Source organism: Mobula birostris, chromosome 18 (assembly GCF_030028105.1).
Source record: "Mobula birostris isolate sMobBir1 chromosome 18, sMobBir1.hap1, whole genome shotgun sequence".
Classification (NCBI taxonomy): Eukaryota; Metazoa; Chordata; class Chondrichthyes; order Myliobatiformes; family Myliobatidae; genus Mobula; species Mobula birostris.
The window spans coordinates 23,049,047-23,074,425 of record NC_092387.1 but is presented as its reverse complement, the minus strand read 5'-3'; the positions used below and the strand labels follow the sequence as shown (position 1 = coordinate 23,074,425).

The 25,379-nt window shown below is 41.2% G+C and overlaps 2 protein-coding genes across 2 annotated transcripts in view; both read left to right on the top strand.

Annotated features, from left to right (window-relative positions):
- The window catches only part of LOC140212007 (neuroplastin-like), a 62,621-nt gene extending 60,399 nt beyond the window's left edge, over nucleotides 1–2,222 (top strand). Inside the window, exon 8 of the mRNA XM_072282359.1 lies at nucleotides 1,383–2,222. The gene's annotated coding sequence lies outside the window, so the exon portion shown is untranslated. The remainder of the gene's footprint in view (nucleotides 1–1,382) is intronic.
- An 11,641-nt stretch (nucleotides 2,223–13,863) lies between these two features.
- The window catches only part of ppcdc (phosphopantothenoylcysteine decarboxylase), an 88,082-nt gene continuing 76,566 nt past the window's right edge, over nucleotides 13,864–25,379 (top strand). Inside the window, exon 1 of the mRNA XM_072281964.1 lies at nucleotides 13,864–13,956. Coding sequence (XP_072138065.1) covers nucleotides 13,870–13,956 — 87 coding nt within the window. The 5' untranslated portion in view covers nucleotides 13,864–13,869. The remainder of the gene's footprint in view (nucleotides 13,957–25,379) is intronic.

Here is a 25,379-nt window from a genome sequence, read left to right as displayed (position 1 = left end):
CCCCAAACATTTCCAATTATGTTAGAACATTGTTAAAGAAGTTGTCAGTGGAAAATCTAGCTACGTACCTACATAGAGGTTAGAGAAACAGTAAGTGCAGGTAATCTACAGTATTCATTGCTGAATCCTAATTTCAACAATGAACCTCTCACTGTTTTAACCTAACCAGTTGTCCCATAGGTAATGAGGTATTTGAAATGCTCTTAGAATTGTTATTTTAAATGGTTATTAAACTGCACTTATTTGAGGAAATTAATTAGCTAAACTAATCAGTTTTGCTAGGTGGCTTTTTTATGTACTGAGACCTTGTGAACTGTTACCTAATGTCTCATGACTGGAGACTTTTTTTCCTGGAAAACTATTCTATAGTTCTGGAATCCTACTTCCAGTAATCTTTTAGCATCATTACCAGTGCTTCAGTATATGCGTCAGATCATGGCTCAGGTTATATTTTCTTTGTTAACAATTAGTTTTGTCAACTCTGAGCCTTGTTCTGTGTCCATCCTTATTCCCAATGCAAGTCATCAATTTAGCTTTTGGAAATCAGCTGCTTGAATTGCAGCATTCTATTAATAAGCTCATAAATACCCTTGAGAGGCAGTGCCTGATGAAGTAAAAGCACTAGGGATCCAAATAGAATGATCTGAATACCAAAGGATGTGATGAGTCTTCAGGAATCCAACAGAATTTTATTTGAACGACATAACAGCATTACTCAGTTTGTATATCTTCCACATGTTCTTGTCAGGGATGTTCATAGCAACTCCATTCATTTTTGGTTTAGTATGATACAAGTATTTCTGGCATTGCTAAATGCTGCAATTGATAAGAATGTAGCAATCCCAGAATCATGGAAATGCCCATTGAGTTAAATGTTCGACATTGCTCCTGAAATTACTTCTAGATTTTCATTTCAAGAAGTTCCACACTTGTAAACTCTACAAATCCAAGCCATTGAGATATGCAGCAACATTTAATAAATGTTCTCCATTTATATCTTCAGTTAATTCGATGCTGGTATAACATGGTTAGAAACTTCTACAGAACTGAACAGTTAATGCTGACCTTTGCCATCTCTGTTCTGATCACTGGTACCAAGTTGATTAGTTTCATCTTTGTTTTCAACATCCCTGCTACAGGAAATTCCCAGCCACTACTTGTCTAGATTGCACTGTTCAGTCCAAATGTAAAGTCCAGACTTTCATAGCATGTTTTCCTTATAATTGTTAAATACATATACTTGTCATATCTTACTGGATTTTCTGTTGTAAAATCAATCTTAGCTATTCTTGAAAGTCATGTTGTTTTCTTTGTGGGGAGAAAACAAAGTTTAATTTGTTAGACATTCAAAAAACTAATTGATCCTTTTTGAACTTCAACAGGATTTCAGAAGACTATGTCATTATCAGATAGTGGGTTTCAGCCGAGAACACTCACACTCAAGTTGTGTTGTCCGAATGGGGCAGGTTTTAACTTGTTTGTCTAAGCAGGAATAAGATGACTGTGTGAAGCATGTTTTGCCTTATTCAATTTCTCCTAAAGAATGAAGTATTAAGAAGATTGCTTTGCAAGTTTAATTGATAGGGTGTACCTTGGGTGCTTAATGTGCTGTTTATGCTTGATTTTCTCATCCTTTACCCACCCTTAACTTGCCCTGATTCTAATCCTACGGACAAATCATGCATGCAGTGCTTATTCCTGATATGCTCATTTGTACATTGCTATTTAAGCAACACTCCTCATTGCAATCACTGTCATTCTTTCCTTGAACAGCTAAGAAATTAATGTCACTCAAATAGTGTTTGTTTTAAATTTGTATATATTGCAGATCTTAGTGCTGGCTAACTTGAAACATATAATATATAAATATATATCTCCCGTTCCACTGATCAGGTAGAAATTAATGTTGAAATATCTAGTTCTTCCACTGCGATCAATTTCGAAAACCTGTTCTTGATGTCACCTTTTTGAATAATTATCGCATGGTTGTGCCCTAGGGCTTGAAGGATTATCATGATTAGTTTTAAATTTTAAAATATCATTCAAAAATCTGCCCTATCTTTGGATACGTAGATCAAGCTTTAATGATTTTTTAAAAATCAAAATGTGTAAATGCATGAGTTTGCAGACTTTATTGTTTGGTTATAATTTAATCTAGATCATTGTACATGCGAACCCACTGTGATTTTTAAAAATAAAAAAACAAATATTACATATTACAATGCATGAGGTTTGATGAAGAAAAAATGTATGTTTTATTTGAATGTGTGTTTCTTGGTCACAGATTTGCACATCTAAGAAACTGATTGCCAGCCAGTGCAGACATTGCAATAGCAGATGCCAGTTCATCTAAGCATTCCAAATATCCACTGTTGGCTTACCAGGAAGTAGTTGGAGTTTCTCAATTGAAAATCCTCATCATCTAATTACTAAATTAGTCTCAATTTATTTCTTCATTCACATAAATGAAAATTCTTGAATTTTTTGCCCATTCTTGTATTTTCATTGATCCCATATTTTGATAATGTATCTCAGGCAGTCAAGGTATGGCCCAAAGAATTGTCTAGACTTTCACATTGTATTGGCATTTTTAAGGAAAGTGATTGGGTATAATACTTCCTGTTCAAAGTTCTTACTCATTGTTTAGTGGGAGATTACAGGTGATGGAAATGCAGAAGAAGACATATTTCTTACCCATCAGAAAATATTCAGGTGATATTGTTGGATATTCCCTCCTTCCTTTGCTTTGAATCTTGCAAACTTGTGTCAGAGTTGGGTTCAAGTTCGGCTGTGGAGAGTAGGTACATTGTATGCACTGGCACTCCAGTGATGCCTTATCAAATTACACAAGAACCGATTTTAGTCTGCACTTGATTAGAAGAAAAAGATTTCATACAACTATTGAAAGAGTAATAGAGGAATTCTCCAGGAATCTAAACCAGCATTTATCCTCTGCCCAATATGAACTCAAGCAAGTAATCCAGTTATTTATCTCATTGCTGAGCTGTCATAACCTCAGTGATGAGGTTTTGCTTTGCTGATGCCTGAAAGCCAGCGGTGTCCCATGAAGACAGGATGTTTGAAGGAATTTTAAAAAGAAATTGTAATTTGCATCTGAATCAAAAAAAACAACCAGAAATGAAAGACCACTCTTAAATGCAAACCTGGATCTGACCAAGTATGATAATTATAACAGAACACTACAGTATTAAATTGTATGGTGACCTGTATGAGAATGCAAACCAATTGCACAACCTTGTCTGTGCTGCTATTGGAAATTAATGCCATTCCTACACAACCTGCAATTTTCTTTAAAAAAAAAAAATTGTACCTGGTATCACTAACCTTTTGGGGATGGGGGTACATTAAAACAATATCTCCTTGTTTCCTTCTCGCCAATGCCTTGTATTTGTCCTATGGTTATTTATACTCTTCCAGTGGAAGCATTTCCTTATTTACTCTTATGAAGGCTTCTTTACAATCTTATCTTTCTCTGCTCAAACATCAACTTCTCCAACTGCCATGTAATCAAAGACCTTCATTCTTTGTCCTATTTTGTAAATGTTCTTTGATTTTCTTAAAAGAAAATAACTGCATATCCTTGTGTTAATGAAATTGTTGGCTTCTTATGTATCAAATTTATCAATACACTGGTATCAAATCTCTTATGCTTTCTACTCATAAAGCAGCTACTTAATTTACATTTATTATAATACTATTAATGTTTTGGGGCTTTGTATCATTCACTATTTTTGCCATAACAAATGGCACATCACTGTGCATAGAAATACAGCATACCTGGAGTGCATTTTGTTCAGCTTTAATTCATAAAATTCTGTACAAGTTATTTTGTACAAATTCATGCACTTTGTAAGTATAGGAATGGCTATGCAGATTGTATATAGTGCATTCCTAAATTATGTATGTTCTTTTCTCCCACTGTTGACTTGAATTATGATGGCTGCTCCCAACATGAGCATATTAGAGACTTTGGTGGCTGCTGGTGAGATTAATCATTCAGAACCTTTGGTTTTGTTAAAAATAGTACTGATAATCTCTTTTAAGGCAAGTTCAATGTAATTTACTGACTTTGTATTCAGAACTTGCCTGTAAGATTGCAGCTTCCAACTTGACACAATTCTTTATAATCCTGTATTGCACACTCTGTTGTTGAAGAAGAATAGTATGTCAGTCCAAACCAACTAAAACTTGATAGCATGGGCCTTTTGGCCTACATTGTTGTGCAGACCTATATAAACCTCCATGATCGATCTAATTCCTCCTTCCTACATAGCTCATAACCCTCTTTTTTTTTTTCCATCTACGTGCCTATCTAAAAATGTCTTAAGTGCTCCAATATATCAGTCTCAACCACCACAAATGGCAATGCATTCCAGGTACTTAGCACACTCTATGTTTTTAAAAAAAACAAACAAACAACAACAACAAATACCCATGGCATTTCCTCTAAGCTTCTCTCCAGTCCCTTTAAAAGGATGTCCTCTGGTATTAACCATTGCTATCCTCTTATAATATTATACATCTCAATCAAGTTACCTTATGGTTCTTCCTTCCAAAGAAAAGAAAGCCCAAACTCACTCAACTGTGCCACACAAGACATTCTCCAATCCAGACAGCATCCTGGCAAATTGCTGATGCTAAAGGCTGATCCCCCCCAGTGGTTAAATTTTAAATTGGGCCTATCCTCAGTACATTATGAGAAATATTGTACAGAATGCAACCTTCCATGGTGTGTGATTCACCATGAACTGTGATTATAGATATCTACCAGAATGAGCCAAACATCAGGATTTTTGAGAAAATATTCAAGGAAGTCAATACAAACTTTACAAAAACATTTTAATTTAGCTTTCCTTAAACAATTAATATTGTTACAAGATATTTTAATATAATTAGTTCCAGGAAGTTCTTGGGTGTAATAGGAGATACAACAATTGAAATAGGAATTAACATCCCAATTAATAACTCTCTTCATCTATCACCGTCAACATCTTGTGATCAGCTGAAGTGGTCTGCAGCTCATGTACGGTAGTGGGCAACAGTCTTGGGTATCCTAGATTTATTATATAAATTTTGTTTTAGATGTCTATTTTTAGATTTAGATTATGAAGACACGCAGTCCTCTTTTATTGTCATTTAGTAATGCATGCATTAAGAAATGATACAATATTTCCCCCGGTGTGGTATCACAAAACACAGGACAGACCAAGACTGAAAAAAACTAACAAAAGCACATAATTATAACATATAGTTACAACAGTGCAACAATACCATAACTTGATGAAGAAGTCCATGAGCACAGTAAAAGTTCAAAGTCTCTCAAATGTCCCACATCTCATGCAGATGGGAGAAGGAAGAAAAACTCACTGCCATGCCCGACCACAATCCGTCTGAGTCATCCGAAAACTTCGAGCCTCTGATCAGCTCTCCGACACAGAGTACTGAGCGCCATCTCTGTTCGAACGACTCGACCTCAATCTCAGTTGCCAACAGCAGGCAAAGCCGCGGATTGTGAGGCCTACCCTTGTCTTCCGCATTAGTGTGTCTCAACAGCTTGCTCTCCATATCGCACCAACTTGGCTTGTGTATTGTGACACAGCTGGGATGCAACATCCATGGTCAACCCCAGCCAACAGATGGCCTCATTAGTGTATCAGTAGAAAAGTGCAAATTTTAGATTTCCAAATATTAATTTTCCAAAAAATTAAGTGACATTTTATTTTTTCATTTTTAAAAAAGTAACATTAAGTAATGGACCACTTTTCAAATAAAAACTTGATTACTTTGTAGGTATATAGCTCAGTGCATGATTAAACAAACCAAACAAACAAGTGCTAATGAACAACGAGATGAGTTGAATGAACTAAACTGATTAACTGAAACAAACGTGTGTAGAAGGAATCAAATTGGGTGAAGGACAACAAAACTAAAAGGTGAGGGTGTAGAAGATGTGACGGTGTAACCTTCAAATCATCAATTCTTACACCATGGCCAGTGTGAGCATAGCACCAAGACACAAGGTGGTCACCTTGCATTAGCAAGGTCTCTCCCAAGCAGAAATTTCACGGCATACAGGAGTTTCAAGATGTGCTGACCAAACTTTCTGAAGAAGCACAAAGAAACAGACAAGGTTGAGGATCAGAAACGCAGCGGTCAGCCACAGAAATTGAATGCAGCAGGAGAGAGATACATCAAACTGATGTTCCTTTTGAATCAGAAGAAGTCCAACACTGTTATCAGCTTTGAACTCTCAGAAACCACTGGAACCCAAGTATACCCCCCTACAGTCTGGAATGGGTCTCATGGAAGAGTTGCTTCCTAATAGTCATTCTATAGTGGGAAAAAGTCAAGAGACTCACCTATGGACAAACACACAAGGACTTGGGTGCTGAACAATGGCAGCAAGTGCTCTGGACTGACTAGTCAAAATTTGTAATTTTTGGCTCAAACAGGAGGCAGTTTGTAGAAGAGCTGAAGAATGCTACATGGATGAGTGTCTGCAGCCAACAGTGAAGCATTCCAGAAGTTCCCTGCAGGTGTGGGGCTGCATTTCTGTAAATAGAATTGGTGTTCTGTTTGGAATTGGTGGAATCCTCAATGCTGAGAAGTACAAGCAGATTCTCATCCATCATGCAATACATTAGGGAGGCATCTGATTGGTCCCAACTTTATTCTGTAGGAGGACAATGGCCCCCAAACACATGGCCAAGCAAGGTCATAAAGAATTACAGTATCTTCAGTGAAAAGGAGGAGGAGTTCTGCCTCCGAGAACCATGATCTCAGCATCACTGAGGCTGTCTGTGGTTACCAGGAGAGAGAGAAGCAAACAAAACAGCCAAAGTCTGCAGAAGAACTGTGGCAAGTTCTTCAAGGTGTTTGGAACAACCTACCAGCTGATTTTCTTATAAAACTGTACAACAGACAAGAGAATTGATGCAGTTTTAAAGGCAAAGGTTGATACACACATTGATTTGATTTGGTTTTTTAGTTTACTGCTTACCCTTTATAGTTTTTTACTATTTAGAAACTTTTCATTATTTTTGAAACCAATTTACAGAATATTTTTACATGTGCTTAAGACTTTTGCACATTACTGTATGTGGCACTGTGGAAATTTATGGCGTTCCCTATGCAGGTGAGAAGTCTCGTTTCTACTTTGCCAGCAGTAAGTTGTGGAAGAGATGTGATACACATATACAAACTGAAACTTCATTCCAACCAGGAGGAAGTTGCCAACCACATCAGATTACCTACCTGACCCAGTGGGTTGAAAGACAGAAACAATTTCATGTACATAGCACCTTTACGACACCAAAGAGCTTTATAGCCACTGATGTATCCTTGATCACTGCTGCAGTGTAGAATTTACAGTTATTTATTTGTACACAGCAAAGTTGCACAAACAGTTAAGTGTTGAATACAGCTAACTTTGAATACTTTCTAAAACACTGGAATAACTCCCTAGCACTTGAAAGGATCCTTTGGAATCACTGACATCCACCATGCACTGAAATGTCAGCCTGGATTGTTTAACTTGTCTCAGCAGTGGGACAGGAATGTTACCAATTGAGTTACTGCTTGCCTTGTGTGGCCAGTTGTGATTATGTTAGATAATTGAATTTTAAATCAGGTAGGTATCAGCATAATCTTGGATGGGGCTGCAGCCTAAAATCTAAACACCCTACATCTGAATCTATACCACAGGCAAATGAAAGACTAGAAGTTTTCCATAAAAATGGCATGAAAAATGACTACTTGTAATTGGTTAATTATTGTAACATGTACTGAGGTACAGTGAAAATCATTGTTTTGCATGTCAGTCATACAGATTTAATCACATCAATATATTGAGGTAGACAAGGGAAGAGCAGTAACAGAATGTAGAATGTGTTAAGTTACAGAGAAAGTGCATTGCTGGCAGACGATAAGGTGCAAGGCCATGATGAGTTAGACTGTGAAGGCAAGAGTCCATCTTATTGTACAAGAGGTCCATTTAGTAGTCTTATAACAGCAGGGTAAAAGCTGTCCTTGAGCCCAATGGTGGTGTTTGGATATTTTCACGGGGCATTTTATTATAAACAGGAATTACTCTATTTGCATAGACTTTTATCTATCCTTGCCAATGGACTCCTGTTTCTCAACCCACTGAATTCAAAATTCAACCTTATTCTTCTTACTACCAGAAATTGGTCAAATGGGTTTACTGTTGTCTCATTCCTATGACCCAATTTCAAAGTCAAACTTGAGTATTATATGCACAGCTGTAATAGAAAATTTTCAATGCAATAGCATCACAGACACATGGCATTATACAAGATCATAGTCCATTTTTTTTACAAGAAAGAACACAACTGGAACAGAAAGTCTAATGGAAATTGGTTACAGTGTTTATGGAATGTGGGGATTAGGGTTGTGCTGGTTGGTTCAAGAACCTGTGCATTTGGATCCATAAGCTTCTGTTCCTCCTGCCCAATAATAGCTGTGAGACGATGGCATAGCCAGGTTATGGGGATTTTTAATGGTGAATGTTGCTCTGAAACGGAACCTCCTGTAGATAATACTGATGGTGGACAGGGAATGTGTCCTTGATGTATTGGACAGAGTCCGCTACTCTGCAGCTTTTTGTGTTTTTCCTGCTTATTTGAATTGCCATATTAGATTGTGATGCAACCAATCAGGATACTTTCAACAGTACATCTGTAAAAGTTTCTTTGTGTTCAGTGACAAGCCAAACTTCCTTTGAAAATGAAGACACTGGTGTTCTTGTGATTTTATTTATTGTATGTGCTACATTAATCTCTATCAATGCATTGAGTCATGACTTAAATACTGTGGAATTCTCTGCTCTCTTAACCAGCAGGTTTTTGCAGTACCTCCAAGGACAGGCTTTCCATTTATGCATTTAATTACCTCCAGATTCAGCTACACACAAATATCATTGCAGGTATTGTAGTTAGAACATAGGTTTTAAACACTATTGTTTGTGACACCAACCTATAATTTACTCTAAAGTCACCACGTCCTTTTTGAAAGACTGAATTTTCAAATAGCTTTCCTGACCTCAGGATGTTAAAAGATGCTTCACAGCCAATGAAGGACATTTGAAGAGTAACACACACAAAATGCTGGAGGAACTCAGCAAGTCAGGTAGCATCCATGGAAAGGAAAAAAGTTTACGTTTTGGGCCGAGACCCTTCATCAGGACTAAGTACCTTAAAACATAATTTTACCGACATCTACCACTTCTGACAGCTTGCTCGACATGCCCATCACCCTCAGTGAAGAAGTTGCCCCCCACATCTCCTTTAAATGTCTCCTCTCTCATCTTAAATCTCTACCCTCTAGTTTTAGACTCTCCTACTCAGCGAAACAGTCTGTAGCCTTTCACTTATTTTTACTCCTTGAAATTTTTAAACCTCTAAGTTCTCCCACTGATCCAGAGAAAACAGCCACAGCCTATCCAGTCTCTCATTATAACTAAGTTCTCCTGCACTGGTAACATACTTTTGAATCTTTTCTTCACCATTTTCAGTTTAACTAACCTGCAATGGCTTATAGTTCAAGAATTCTTTACATTTAATATTGTTATCCTTGTGCTCAGGTTACAATGTCTTTGCTCATTACTGCCTTTGTGACTTCTTTCAATCCTGTATCTCTGTAAATTCTTCATTTAAAAAAAACTCTTTACTTCATATTTAGTAGTCTTCACTTGTCAAAGCTTTGGAATTCCCACTTCCTAAAATGCCCCAACGTTCTGTCTTGCTTTTCCATCCTCTGGGCTATCTGTCTGGTTATCTCTTTAAGTAATTGTATCCAACTTTTCATTTGAATGTACTTCTGCAAGTCACTTTGAGACATCTGATGCTTTCTAAGTGGCTCCATTCAGATGCCGATGATGAGTGGATTAGAAATTGGAGGGAGTAAAAATAGATGTTTGGAGAACTCAGCTGGAGTGCGAAGGGAATATGGTGTAAGAAAAAAATAAAAATAGATGCAAACTAGAACAGCATGTTCCACATTGACTATGACAGAGAATAGGGGTTAGAGCTGTGTTATAACAGCAGATTGGCTAGGAAGAATAAGTGCCCGAAAGGGTGTACAAGTAGAAACCTTCATCACTTCTAAGCTGTAATTGAGCAGGTGCTTGAAGAACCATGATCTGGATTAACACAGTGAAGTGGAGTTGGGTCAGATGGTTCTTTTACCACTAGCATCAGCACAGTGAGCTGAAGGGCTACTTATGTCCAGTATTTCTATGATTTTCTGGATAGTTTACCTCAGAAAATGTAAGATGTATGATTTAATTCCCTATTTCATTTCTGGTGCAGCTGGAAACAATGTTGAAGGAAGTCAAGCACAAGATGATGACATGTTCAAGGATTTTTTTAAAAGGATGTTTGGAGATGGGATTACATTCACTTGGCTCATGGTTCCATTTCTGGGCAGAGGGTTTGATGACTGCAGATCTGAAAGGAGAATCAAGTCCCAGGAAGTGAAAACTGCAAGTATCTTTATTCAGTAGACTGCCAGTTTCAACCATGCAGACTCTCACCCACCCTTCACTACAACTCACGTGAGGTCCAGACCAGATCAGGTGCAAAGTCATGGGGTTTAGTCTGGAACAAGGCAATTACTACCCCTTCAGCTTCACCTCAGCAGTGAACAAGGGAATGTTTCTGACAGGCTGAGGCTAATGTCATGAGGATGTGCTGTTGAAAAAGTTATTTGGTTGATAGGTTAATAAAAGGGCGAGAATATGGAGGATACAACAGAAAGCTATAAAATGAGGGCATTTAGAGATTACAAATGAAAAAAATCCTTCAGTAGCCTACTAAAGAAGCTATGGTTTAGCTCCAGGACAATGGTAGAGGAATTCCATGTTGACAGAAACATAGGCGCCAGTGTTTTCGCTATAGGCACACGCTCCCAGCTCAAAGAGCCTGGACCCTTTTTCAGTGGCTTGAAGCAAGATTTCTGGGTTATAGTAGTCCACATTACCCAGGAAGAGATCAGACACAGTCTGGAGAGTCAATGCTGTCAGTATCCATGTGGACGAAGTCAATATGGCGGAGAACTGGATCTGCAGCTGCTGTCGTGGCTCACGCAGTCTGAGTGCTCAGGCGGAAACATCCAGATTCATTTAATTGCTCATTCCTTGTGTTATCCCTTGTACTCCCTCATTAACCTATCAGTCGCATAACTTCAACAGCATAACCCTCCGTAACCCTGATCTCACCCTATTAGAGATATTCCCTTTGTCCTGTGCATCCCTCCTCCAATTGTGCAATAAAGATCAGCTAACTGAGATGCCTGCACAAGGTGAATTAGTTATTTCTGTTAGTTAGGAATTTGTGTGTCAAGATCCACCAGCCTGCCCACTGAGCACATGGAGAGCTTGATCTGTGGAAGTCTGAAATTTAAATCTAACGTGTTTTGTCCTTTCCTAATTCTGTAGATTCTTGACCTGAAACACTTAATCTATCTTTTTCCATCTAACCTGTTGAATATTTTTAAAAAATATGTTTTGAAATGGGATATTCAGGGAGGAAAGCGCCTCTGGTGAAGGGGCTTGTTGTGTCCAATCCGGGGCAGCTCACTCATCTTTGGTCCCCACCGAACACTCGGCTCTCACCTGTGGCTCCAAGTAGCTGTTTGCATACGACAGAGGCCGCACCCTGGTGCACCTTCGACAAGCCGGCTAAACCAAGTGAAGGTAGCCGGCAGCCTTATACCCCGGTGAGATAGGGACATGCCTGTCCTAGCATGTGAAGTCTGCTCTGGCAGATAGTGCGGACGAGATCTACAGTAAGATCCAACCGCCAGGTAGGCGGCTCTTCAACGCTACACGGAGAGTGAAGAGCATGTCGAAGCCCAAAGGTCCTGGTCATCCACTGCAACCAAGAAAGACCCCAGTTTGTAACCCGAACCTCTGAGGTTGAGAGAACGGAACTACCCCAGTGCAAGGGCTTTTCCACTGTAAAAACTCTTTTGCACAGGTTTCCTGTCAGTGTTGCACTATAGACAACCATCATGTTTTTATTTCTGTTTTCCAGTGTCAATTTAAAAAAAAATACGAGTCCAAGTATGCCAATGAATTCTTGTAGACATTGCAGATGCTGGAGTCAAGGACAACATCGACGAGTCATTTCTTCCCATATATGCTGCTTGACCAGCTGAACGCCCCCTCCCCCAACAGACTGCTCGTTGCCCCGGTGGTTTTCGATGATTCCAATGAATTTAACCTGCTCAAGGTGGTGACTCACTACTACATGTCAGGAGCAGGTTGGAATGTGCAATAATTGTATCTCTATCTCTAATGTACTGGAAAAGAAAGCTACATCCTGGGAACGTGAGGGAACTGAGAAAAGAGAATAATACTTTTACAGGAAACTGGGTGGGAAGAGGTATAGTCAAGATAGACGTGGGAATCGGTTGGGTTATAAAAGATGGCGGACGACAATTTGTCTTGGAGACAGAGAGATCTAGAAAGGGAGGGGTGGTGTCAGAAATGCACCAAGCCGATTTAAGAGCAAGTGGAAGTTGGATGCGAAAAAATGGACGAGCTCAGCAAGGGTGCATGAAGCTGCATCAATGCAGCCGTCAACCTAGCGGAGGAAAACTTTGGGAGCATTATCGTGAAAGACTGTTCAATATAGCCAAAGAAAAGGTGGGCATAGCTGGGGCCCTAGCTGCCCCTCAAGTAAATGGGAAGAGCCGAAGGAGAAATTGTTGAGGGTGAGGAACCGTTCTACCAGACGGAGGAGAGCGGTGGTGGTGGAGGGATCTGTTTTTTTTATATATTGAAAAAGACCTTTTAGATTGAGGATACCATGGACATCCATGGTGAAAATGAGGCTATCGGGACCAGGGAAATGTAAGTTAGAGAGGAGATCGAAAGCACGAGAAGTGTTGAGGATGTAGATGGGAAGCGACAGAGCCAGGGGGATAGAATGTAGTTGAGGTATAAGGACAAGAGTTCATTGCGGCTGGAACAAGCAGAGACAATGGGCTTTACCAGGACAGTCAGATTTGTGGGTCTTGGGTAGGAGGTAGAAGCAAACAGTGTGGGGCAAAGGAATTTGGAGTGTCAATAACTTTAATTAGGGCCTTTCAGTCGCAGTGGATTTTGGGATTATCTGAACGCCATTCACCAAACTCAAGACATTCTTAAGAACAACTCACAAGAAAACATCCTGGAGGAACTCAGGACAGTATCTGTGGAGGGAAGTAAACAGTCAACGTTGAGCTATCCCGATGAAGTGTCTTGGCCTGAAACGTGGATTGCACATTTCCATCCATAGATATTGCCTGACCTGCTGAGTTGATCCAGAATCCCAGTATCCGCAGTCTCGTGTCACCCTGAACCCCATTGTCGGCATTATTTTGTTTGCAATTTTAGGGTAAATGATATAGACAATGTGCTGCCATATTTCATTTTGACGTCTGGTCGCCGCGGTTGGTGCTATGTTTTGTTCTTCTTTGGGGACGGAGCTGCAACAGAAGCCACCAATCGCAGCAGATACTGGAAATAAACAGCCAAACACGCGTAAAGTTAGCTTGTGGTAGTGACTACATTTCCCAGAAGCGACCGCGCCACCGCCGGCTGAGCTGTACCAACTCTTTGAATGCGTGTGGAGGTGGACAAGCAATATTTAATGTCAGGTTTTACAGTGTTATGAATCATACAGACAATTAAAAGTTAAAATTCTACAAATTATTATTATTAAGTCGGGGGTAAGAGATTAATAGTGGGAGTTGAGATGGAGGCTTGAGGGGAATGAGCGTAGCTGTGGTCATTCAATTCCCCCCCCCCCCGCCGCAAACCCAGTCGCTCTCAGCAGGAGCGACATGCCGCGGGTGCTAGTGGCCGCCAGCGGGAGCGCGGCCGCTCTCAAATTACCGGAACTGGTGAACCGGTTGTTGGAGTTGCGGCAGGTGAGGGGTTGAAGGGGAGCGGCTGAGGGGCCGGGATTACCGGGGAAAGGGCTGAGGAGGAGGGGATATGGGGGCGGGGTTAATGGGGGGTGTTGAGGGGCCGGAGTTAATGGAGAGGGAGCTGAGAAGGAGGGGTTAATGGACGGTGATGAGGGGAGGGGGTAATGGAAAGGGGGTGAGGGGCCGGGTTTAATAGGGAAGGGGATGAGGGGGAGGGTGTGAGGGGGCGGGGTTAATGGGGATAATATTGAGGAATGGGGTAAGGGGGCGGGGTTAATGGATGGTGATGAGGAGAGTGGGTGAGGGGTGGGGTTAATAGGGAGGGGATGAGGGGCCGGGTTTAATAGGGAGGAGTTGAGGGTCCAGGGTTAATGGAAGGGGTTGAGTGGATGTGGTTAAAAAGGAGGGGTTGTAAGGGCTTGGTTAATGGGATGTAGCTGAGGGGGTGGGGGCTAAAGGGGAGGGAGGGGCAGAGTTAATCAGCTAGTGGTGTGGTTGGGGCTAAAGGGGTCACGGTTACAGGGACTGGAGTGAGGGGGAATTAAAAGAGGGGATGTGGTGGTGTGAGATGGTTTTAAAGGAAGGTGTTAAGAGATATTGGGAAGCACTTAATGGACAGGGAATATTAATGGATTAGGGGTTAATGGGAAAGGGTTTGAATGGCGAGGGGTTGAGGGGAGATTAAAGTGGGAGTGGCTGGGTGGTAGTGAAAGACTTCATCTCTCTGGTGGTCTGTTAATTCAACTGAGTTAGTATTATTTGGTGGCTATTTGAAATTGCCAAACAAATCAAAATCGCTTATTTAAAGAAAGGACCTGGATTTCCATTGCATTATTCACCAGCCTGGTCTGTCCCCAGTTATCTTAAGGGGACAAGTCAATTTCTGAAATATGTCAGCAGAGCTGATCTGACCTGGTGGAGTGTTGCACTGTTGGTGGTCTCAACTGTCAGATAAGAAATTAGAGCAGAAGAGAGGCTCCGTCTGCCTCTCAGACAAAGATAAGAGACAAGTGTATCAAAGATCAGAAAAGTTCTCACTGATGTGCTGGTCATAATTTATCATTAAGTTAATATCCCTTACACACACAATGTGGTTTTTCATCATGTTGCTATTTGTGAGTTTTTGGTGTTTCTCCATTAAACATTGCTGTGTTAAGTACTTTAGTGCTGTCATGAAAAGAAGGACAACTAACGTTTGATTTACAAAAACGATGTGGTGTGTGGCATGCTGGTTGTTAAAGTAGAAAATCAATTTGTAAAATGAAGTTGCATACGTCAGTGAATCAATTTTGTTTGAGCAAAGTATGTACATAAATCCTCCATTTCAATTGAGGAATGCCTGCAAAGTTTTTGATCTTGTATGATGGTTAGCTTTAGTAATGCAATCATAAAAGTCGCCTCAAGTATCTTGCAATAGTTTGAAGGGTTTGTATTTTCAAGCCTTGAAAAACATAAGTACTTTGATTCACAAACACGAGGAAATCTGCAGATGCTGGAAATTCAAGCAACGCACACAAAGTGCTGGTGGAACGCAGCAGGCCAGGCAGCATCTATAGGAAGAGGTACAGTTGACGTTTCGGACCGAAACCCTTTGTCAGGACTCGGCCCGAAACGCCGACTGTACCTCTTCCTATAGATGCTGCCTGGCCTGCTGCATTCCACCAGCATTTTGTGTGTGTTGCCAGTATTTTGATTCACCTGGAATCCCTTCAGCTCAGTAAAATGTCAAAAACCTTTCTGGGCAATAAATGGGTGCAGCTTCAACCCGGGTTCTGTGCTGACCTCTGGCGCTGTCTGTGTGAGTTTGTATGTCTTCCTTCAACCACAATTTTTTTGCTTCAGTTTCCTCCCATGCGTGAAGACGTGCAGGTTGGTAGCTCAATGGGCACTGTAGATTATCCCTAGTGAGTAAGTGAGCAATAACTTTGAAGCTGATTTGGTATAAATAATCTCTGGCTTAAATCTCTCAGGAATTTCTATGAACCAATCATCACTATGACTGACAATCAAAATCGGGTTTATTATCACTGACATAGGTCATGAAACTTGGTTTGTAGCAGTAGTACAGTGCAGTACATAAATACTATAACTTACAATAAGAAATAGAAACTAAATAAATAAGTAGTACAAAAAGAGATGTTGTTTTCATGGTCCGTTCAGAAATCTGATGGAGGTTATGAAACCCTTCCTGAATTATTGAGTGTGTGTCTTCATGCTCCTGTCTGTCCTCTCTGGCATCAATCAGAAGAGGGTATATCTTGGATAGTGAGGGTCCTGCCTGTACCAGCTCCTCCTTCTCCTTCTGCATTGAAAAATTGGGACTGTTACACCCAAACAATACTGAAGTTTAAATTCCAGTTGCAAATTCTGCCTACTTTTGCCTGTTAAATTTCAGTTCTCATCCTCTAGACTGCCTTGGACCCATGATTTCTGCACAGGCCCACATGATATTACTGTAAATTAGCCATAGTTAGAATATCAGTGTTGACTTCATTTACAGACAGCGATAAACCACTCAAGATTTGTGTCAGCAGTGAGGTTTTACAAGGTTGAAGCAATACAGCAGTTGTTTTTAGTAAGAATGTCAATCTGATTACTGAGCTATTGGAGGAATTCATCAGGTCAGGCAGCATCTGTGGAGGGAAATGGAAGGTCAATACAGTATTTCAGTCTGGACTGAAAGAGGGAGTTGGCTTTTACAAAGAGATGAGGAGGCAGAGTTGGACAAAAGCTGGCAAATTATAGGTGGATCCAGTTGAGGCGTCTGATCGCTGACCTTAAGCATATCCATCCTGTACTTGTATTCTGACTGAATCATCTGCACTTTGTTTAATCTATCTAGAGAATTACAGATATGAACAGGTAGCTATACACAACTTGGAGATCAAGTCGGATGGAAGTACAGGCAGCAGTTTAGATGAATTCCAGGTGACCTCCCAAAGTTGCAAATTCCCCCAAGGTTGAGTTTGCTATCAAATGCACAAGTACGTGTAAGAACAGGTGCTATGAAAACCTTGAAACATAAGCAAGAATGTGCCATTAAAACAAAATAAAGTCCATTGAAGTGCAAAGTGGTCACAATGTTGCTATACTGAGGGAGTGATTAGGGTTGTGCAGGTCAGAGGGAATTGGCTTTCTTGAACCTGGTGATGTGGGGCTTCAGGCTTCTGTACCTCCTGCCTGATGGTAGCAGAGAGAAGGAGACAGAGCCTAGATGGTGAGGATCTTTGAGAAGTGAACTTATTGAGACAAACACAGTCTTAGAGTCAAAGAACAGTATGTCACAAAAACAGGCCCTTTGGCCTACTGAATTTGCACTGATCATCAACCAAGTGTATTCATCCCATTTTAATTCTCTCCACATTCTTATCAGCTTCTCCCAGATTCTACCACTCACTTTCATGTTAGGTCTAGACCTAACATGTACAGAAGCCAATTAACTTACCAACCAGCATATCCTAGGAATGTGGGATGAAACTGGAGCATCAAGAAGAGACCCACAGAGTCATAGGAGAACAAAGAAACTCCACGTAGACAGCACTAAAGGTCAGAGTTGAACCAAGGTCTCTGGTGTGGTGAGTCAGCAGCCCTGCCCACTATACCAATGTAATCTTAAATATGCATTGAGAGAGTAGAAGCTGAAACAATGTTTAACCAGCTGGAAAATCTTAGAACAAAGAAGCACAGTGAAAGGGTGTGGGGTTGGCTGTACAGGGTTGACATAAGGAGAACTGTCTTGACTCAAAGACTTGTGAATTTGCTTACACAAACACGAGGAAATCGCAGATGTTGGAAATTCAAGCAACATACATAAAAGTTGCTGGTGAACACAGCAGGCCAGGCAGCATCTCTAGGAAGAGGTACAGTTGACGTTTCGGGCCGAGACCCTTTGTCAGGACTAACTGAAAGAAGAGCTAATAAGAGATTTGAAAGTGGGAGGGGGAGGAAGAGATCCAAAATGATAGGAGAAGACAGGAGAGGGAGGGATGGAGCCACAGTTGATTGGCAAAAGGGATATGAAAGGATCATGGGACGGGAGGCTTAGGGAGAAAGAAAGGGGGAGGGAGGAAGCCCAAAGGATGGGCAAGGAGTATGATGAGAGGTGACAGAGGGAGAAAAAGGAGAGAGAGAAAGAATATTTATATATAATGGATGGGGTATGAGGGGGAGGTGGGGCATTAACGGAAGTTAGAGAAGTCAATGTTCATGCCATCAGGTTGGAGGCTACCTAGATGGAATATAAGGTGTTGTTCCTCCAACCTGAGTGTGGCTTCATCTTGACAGTAGAGGAGGCCGTGGATAGACATATCAGAAAGGGAATGGGTCATGGAATTAAATTGTGTGGCCACTGGGAGATCCTGCTTTCTGTGGCAGACAGAGCGTAGGTGTTCAGCGAAACAGTCTCCCAGTCTGCGTCAGGTTTTGATTCACATTGATATACATTTTGATGTACATTGATTCGGTAGAGTTAAAATTTAATTTTATTATTTTTTTATTTAATTGAGTTTGGTTTATTATTGTCACATGTACCAAGATGCAATGAAAAGCTTACCTTGCATACTGTTTATACATATCGCAGTACAATGAGGCGGTGGTGGTGGTTGTCCATTGTGTCTGACTATAACAGGAAACCTGTGTGGGAGAGCTTTTAAAGTGGATAAGTCCTTGCACTGGGACAGTTCCACTCTCTTGACCTCAGAAGTCCAAGTCCAGTGGTATGAACAAGCGTCACAAACTGGGGTCCTCCTTGGTTGCAGTGGACTATCATGATGACTCTGTGATTTGTTATGCCCTTCACTCTCCACGGAGCGTTGCAGTACTGCCTTCCTGGTCGTTGGATCTCATCCACCCGGTCCACTTGAGCTGACGACAATGCAATGGAGAATAAAGCTACCGAAAAAGTGTAGTGTAGTTAAAAGATAAAATACGAGATGATAACAAAGTAGATTATGAGGTCAAGAATCCATCTTATCGTACAAGAGGTTCATTCAAGAATCTGATAATAGTGGGGGGAACTCACTGTTGGAGGTAATAAGGTGGCTGGAGAATGGCAAAATACAGTGGAAAATAAACTGAGGGGAGTGGGCCAACTCGACGATCTGGACTACTCACTGGGGTTAGTTCAGAACCGGGATTTACTTCCTAAGTAGGCCTTTATGAATGTGGCATCAGTGAGCTGTCTTGACTCCCAAGGTTCTTAATATTTTCACGGCGCCATTTTGAGATGAACAACCAAAGGGGAAAAATCCGCAGGCAACCTCATAGAAAACAGTCACCCCTATGGCTCAAGAGATCTAGGTATCTGGGGGGAAGTGTGAAGAACAGCGTAAGCCAAGAGGATGGGTGTTGTTAATGTAGACCGAAAATATTTTCATGTGAAAACAGAACAAAGTGGGTGCAGTATGTATGTGTAGAGAGGAGATGGTATGGGAATGCAAATAAACAGATGGAGAAGAATGGAATGCCAGTTTATATTTATGTTGTTCCTGTCACTGGGGGGATAATCCCAGGGTACATTATGGGATCAGTTGTCAAACAAATTTCACACGTTCTGTTAAACTATATTCCACTATTTTCCATTGTTAGTATAAATGGTAGAATTATAGTTTGAGGGCAGTTTTTTAACAAAAGGAAACACAGGAGCAAACTAAATGTATTTTTCATTTTATTATTTAGCCAAAAGAAACTCAATGCTTTAGCAAGGCATTCACAGAAAAGTAGCAATACAATGGATACTTGGGGCATCAGAATAACTGGTTTGTGTGTGTGAACCAATCTCTACCAAGTACAGTCATTTGATAGTGGACAAGTGGCTAGCTCTTGGAGGTTGGTTTGCTCAAAGGCTGTTCAAAAATTGAAAGATGAAAGTAGAATTGTTTTTCTAATCACAAACGAGAGAATCTGCAGATGCTGGAAATCCAAGCAACACACACAAAATACTGGAGGAACTCAGGAGTCCAGGTAACATCTATGGAAGAAAGTTTATTTGACGTGTCCAGCCAAGACCCTTCATTGGGACTGGGAAAAAAAATGAGGGGTCAGAGTAAGAAAGTGTCGGGAGGGGAGGAAGAACAACAGGATGAAAGGTGAAACTTGAAGGAGGGTGAAGTAAAGAACTGGGAAATCTGATAGGAGATTCCCCCTCCCCCCTTCAGCATTCCCATTTCCCCTCTCACCTTATCACCTCCCTTTGGTGCTCCTTCCTCTTTTCTCTTCCATGACTTTCAGTCCTCTCCTAGTAGATTTGACAGTCAGATTGTCACCTGCCAACACATGAATCGGTTAAACAATACAATACCTTCCCTACACCTCTATACACTACTTTTTGAGATTTGTACTTTCTGCCCTAATATCTTATTACGTGACTTTATATCATATGTTTAATATCATTAACAACATGTAAGATGTGCTTTCTGTACTTGTGCGAAGACTTTATTTTTTCTAGTCATAATTAATGACTAGCCCACTGATGTTGCTTTTGGCTTTTATTTGCCATTTGTTCTGTGTTAGCGAACCCCTAAACCTTTTTGGGTTCTTTCTATTATAGAAACATAGAAAACCTACAGCACAGTACAGGCCCTTCGGCCCACAAAGCCGTCCTGAACATGTCCTTACCTGAGAAATTACTTAGGGTTACCCATAGCCCTCTATTTTTCTGAGCTCCATATACCTGTCCAGGAGTCTCTTAAAAGAACCTATTGTATCTGCTTCCACCACCGTCGCCGGCAGCCCATTCCACACACTCACCACTCTCTGTGTAAAAACAACAACAACAACTTGTCCCTGGTAGCTCCACTGTACCTACTTCCAAGCACCTTAAAACTGTGCACTTTCGTGCTAGCCTTTTCAGCCCTGGGGAAAAAACCTCAGACTATCCACATGATCAATGCCTCTCATCATCTTATACACCTCTAACAGGTCACCTCTCATCCTCCGTCACTCCGAGGAAAAAAGGCCAAGTTCACTCAACCTATTCTCATAAGGCATGCTCCCCAATCCAGGCAACATCCTTGTAAATCTCCTCTGTGCCCTTTCTATGGTTTCCATGTCCTTCCTATAGTGAGATGACCAGAACTGAGCATAGTACTCCCAAGTGGGGTCTGACCAGGGTCCTATATAGCTGCAACATTACCTCTCGACTCCTAAACTCAATCCCACGATTGATGAAGGCCAGTACACTGTATGCTTTCTTAACCACAGAGTCAACCTGCGCAGCAGCTTTGAGTGTCCTGTGGACTCGGACCCCAAGATCCCTCTGATCCTCCACACTGCCAAGAGTCTGACCATTAATACTATATTCTGTCAGCATATTTGACCTACCAAAATGAAGCACCTCACATATACCTGGGTTGAACTCCATCTGCCATTTCTCAGCCCATTTTTACATCCTATCAATGTCCTGCTGTAACCTCTGACAGCCCTCCACACTATCCACAAGACGTCCAACCTTTGTGTCATCAACAAATTTACTAACCTATCCCTCCACTTCCTCATCGAGGTCATTTATAAAAATCATGAAGAGTAGGGGTCCCAGAACAGATCCCTGAGGCACACCACTGATGACCAACCTCCATGCAGAATATGACCTTATCTACTTCCACTCTTTGCTCTTTGTGGGCAAGCCAGTTCTGGATCCACAAAGCAAGTTCCCCTTGGATACAGTGCCTCCTTTCTTTCTCAATAAGCCTTGCATGGGGTACCTTGTCAAATGTCTGACTGAAATCCATATACACTACATCTACTGCTCTACCTTCATCAATGTGTTTAGTCACATCCTCAAAAAATTCAATCAGGCTCGTAAGGCATGATCTGCCTTTGACAAAGCCATGCTGACTATTCCTAATCATATTACACCTCTCCAAATGTTCATGAAACCTCCCTGGCAGGATCTTCTCCATCAACTTACCAACTACTGCAGTAAGACTCACTGGTCTATAATTTCCTGGGCTAACTCTACTCCCTTTCTTGAATAATGGAACAACATCCACAACCCTCCAATCCTCCAGAACCTCTCCCGTCCCCATTGATGATGCAAAGATCATTGCCAGAGGCTCAGCAATCTCCTCCCTCTCCCCCCACAGTAGCCTGGGGTATATCTCGTCAGGTCCCGGTGACTTATCCAACCTGATGCTTTCCAAAAGCTCCAGCACATCCTCTTTCTTAATATCTATATGCTCAAGCTCTTCAGTCTGCTGTAAGTCATCCCTACAATACAATCGCCCAGATCCATTTCCGCAGTGAATTCTGAAGCAAAGTACTCTTTAAGTACCTCTGCTATCTCCTCTGGTTCTATATACACTTTTCTACTGTCACACTTGATTGCTACTATTCTGTCACGTCTTAACCTCTTGTTCTTAACATACTTGGAAAATGCCTTGGGGTTTTCCTTAATCCTGACCGCCGAGGCCTTCTGATGGCTCCTTCTGGCTCTCCTAATCTCTTTCTTGAGCTCTTTCCTGTTAGCCTTATAATCTTCTAGCTCTCTATCATTACCTAGCTTTTTGAACCTTTTGTAAGCTCTTCTTTTCTTCTTGACTAGATTTACAACAGCCTTTGTACATCACGGTTCCTGTACCCTGCCATGCTTTCCCTGTCTCATTGGAACGTACCTATGCAAAACTCCACGCAGATATCCTCTGAACATTTGCCACATTTCTTCCGTACATTTCCCTGAGGACATCTGTTTCCAATTTATGCTTCCAAGTTCCTGCCTGATAGCCTCATATTTCCCCTTACTCCAATTAAATGCTTTTCTAACTTGTTTGTTCCTATCCCTCTCCAATGCTATGGTAAAGGAGATAAAGTTATGATCACTATCTCCAAAATGCTCTCCCACTGAGAGAGCTGACACCTGACCTGGTTCATTTCCCGATACCAGATCAAGTGCAGCCTCTTCTCTTGTAGGCTTATCTACATATTGCATCAAGAAACCTTCTTGAACACACCTAACAAACTCCACCCCATCTAAACCCCTCGCTCTAGGGACATGCCAATCAATGTTTGGGAAATTAAAATTTCCCACCATGACAACCCTGTTATTATTACACCTTTTCAGAACCTGTCTCCCTATCTGCTCCTTAAGGTCCCTGTTACTATTGGGTGGTGTATAAAAGATACCCAGTAGAGTAGTTGACCCCTTCCTGTTCCTAACTTCTACCCACAGAGACTCAGTAGACATCCCTCCATGTCTTTCTCCTTTTCTACAGCCATGACACTATCTCTGATCAACAGTGCCATGCCCCACCTCTTTTGACTCCCTCACTGTCCTTTCGTGCCTCTGAGCCATCCATGTCTCTGTAATGGCCACAACATGGTCTGAGCACTCCTTTCTCTATCACCTGCCTATCCTCCCCCTCACACTGTCTCCAAGCTTTCTCTATCGGTGAGCCAACTGCCTCTTCCTCTGTCTCTTCAGTTTGGTTCCCACCCCCCAGCAATTCTAGTTTAAACTCTCCCCAGTAGCCTTAGCAAACCTCCCCGCCAGGATATCGGTTGCCCTGGGGTTCAATACAACCTGTCCTTTTTGTACAGGTCACTCCTGCCCAAAGGAGGTCACAGTGATCCAGATATCTGAATCCCTGCCCCTGCTCCAATCCCTCAGCCACGTGTTTATCCTCCACCTCACTCCATTCCTATACTCACTGTCGCGTGGCACAGGCAGTAATCCTGAGATGACTACCTTTGTGGTCGTGCTTCTCAACTTCCTTCCTAACTCCTTGTAGTCTGCTTTCAGGACCTCCTCCCTTTCAAATAATAATTGGATTTGTGCTTAAATGCATAACTTCACTTAAGTGCATAAGTCATTTTTCTGCAATTTTTCATTCTGTAGCCTTATCTCTTTCCTGTTATTTTTCTATTCCTATTGTTTCCTATTCATTTCAATAATTGTGTTATTATAAATTTGATTATATGGGACACTTTTAGACGATGTAATAAATTCATATATGAATTTCACTTTTGTGTAGGGGAGTGAAGATGCTAGAAGTAATGTAGAAATAAAAAGAAGAATTGCCATTGCCAAAACCAACTTGCAAAAAATGAAACCCATTTTTACCAACAGACACATTTCTATAACCAGGCTTAGGCTACTAAAATGTTACATTTGGTCAATCTTGCTGTATGCTTCCGAAACATGGACTATAACACCAGAACTCCAAAGAAACTTAGAAGCAACAGAAATGTGCTTTCTTAGAAGAATGCTGAAATAGAGATACGGTAACTAATGAGACAGTACTCCAATGTGCCCGTACGAAAAGATCTTTAATGAGAACATTAAATGAGAGGAAACTTAAATTTCAGGGCCATGTCATCAGAAAGGGAGAAATAGAATGCCTTACGTCACAAGGCCGTATGCCTGGGAAACGTGGAAGAGGAAGGCAAAGAAGGAAGTATATGGGCACTGTGAAAGAACTAACAGATCTAAGTGTGTGAGATATCATTGATGCTGCATGGGATCGTTCGATGTGGAAAGCCATGATCACCCAAGTGTGTAATGCGCTAGGCACATGAAGAAGAAGATAGGGAAGTGGGGAAAGATTAGGTTAAATGAATAAAAATGGATGGAATATGAGAAGCTGTAACGGTATAGGGTGAAAACTAAGGAAATGATTTTATGAAATAAAACTCTGTATCATTAGTAGGGATGAGAGAAGTATCAGAGGGTTACATATGTTGTTCCCTTGTTCAAGAAAGGGTGTAGAGATAACCCAGGAAATTATAGACCAGTGTGTCTTACTTCAGTGGTGGGCAAGTTGTTGAAGATCCTGAGAGGCAGGATTTATGAGCATTTGGAGAGACAATCTGATTATGGATAGTCAGCATGGCTATAAGCCTGATTGAATTCTTTGAGGATGTAACAAAATACATGAAGGTAGAGCAGTGAATGAACTGTATATGGATTTCAGTAGGCATTTGATAAGGTTCCCCATGCAAGGCTCATTCAGGAAGTAAGGAGGCAAGTTATCCAAGCGGACTTTGCTTTGTGAATCCAGAATTGGCTTGCCCACAGAAGGCAAAGGGTGGTTGTAGATGGTTTGTATTCTGCATGAAGGTCGGTGACCGATGGTCCGCAGGGATCTGTTCTGAAGTGGTTCATTTCGATTGGTCAAATTTGAAGTCAGAGCATAATATTAATGGTAAGGCTCTTGGCACGTGGAGAATCAGAGAGATCTTGGGGTCCATGTCCATAGGACACTCAAAGCTGCTGTGCAGATTGACAGTGTTGCTAAGGAGGCATATGGTGAGTTGGTATTCATCAACCATGGGATTGAGTTCAAGAGCCATGAAGTCATGTTACAGCTATATAAGGCCTTGGTCAGACCCCACTTGGAGTACTGTGTTTAGTTCTGGTCACCTTGCTACAGGAAATATGGATACTATAGAAAGAGTGCAGAGGAGATTTACAAGGATGTTGCCTGGATCAG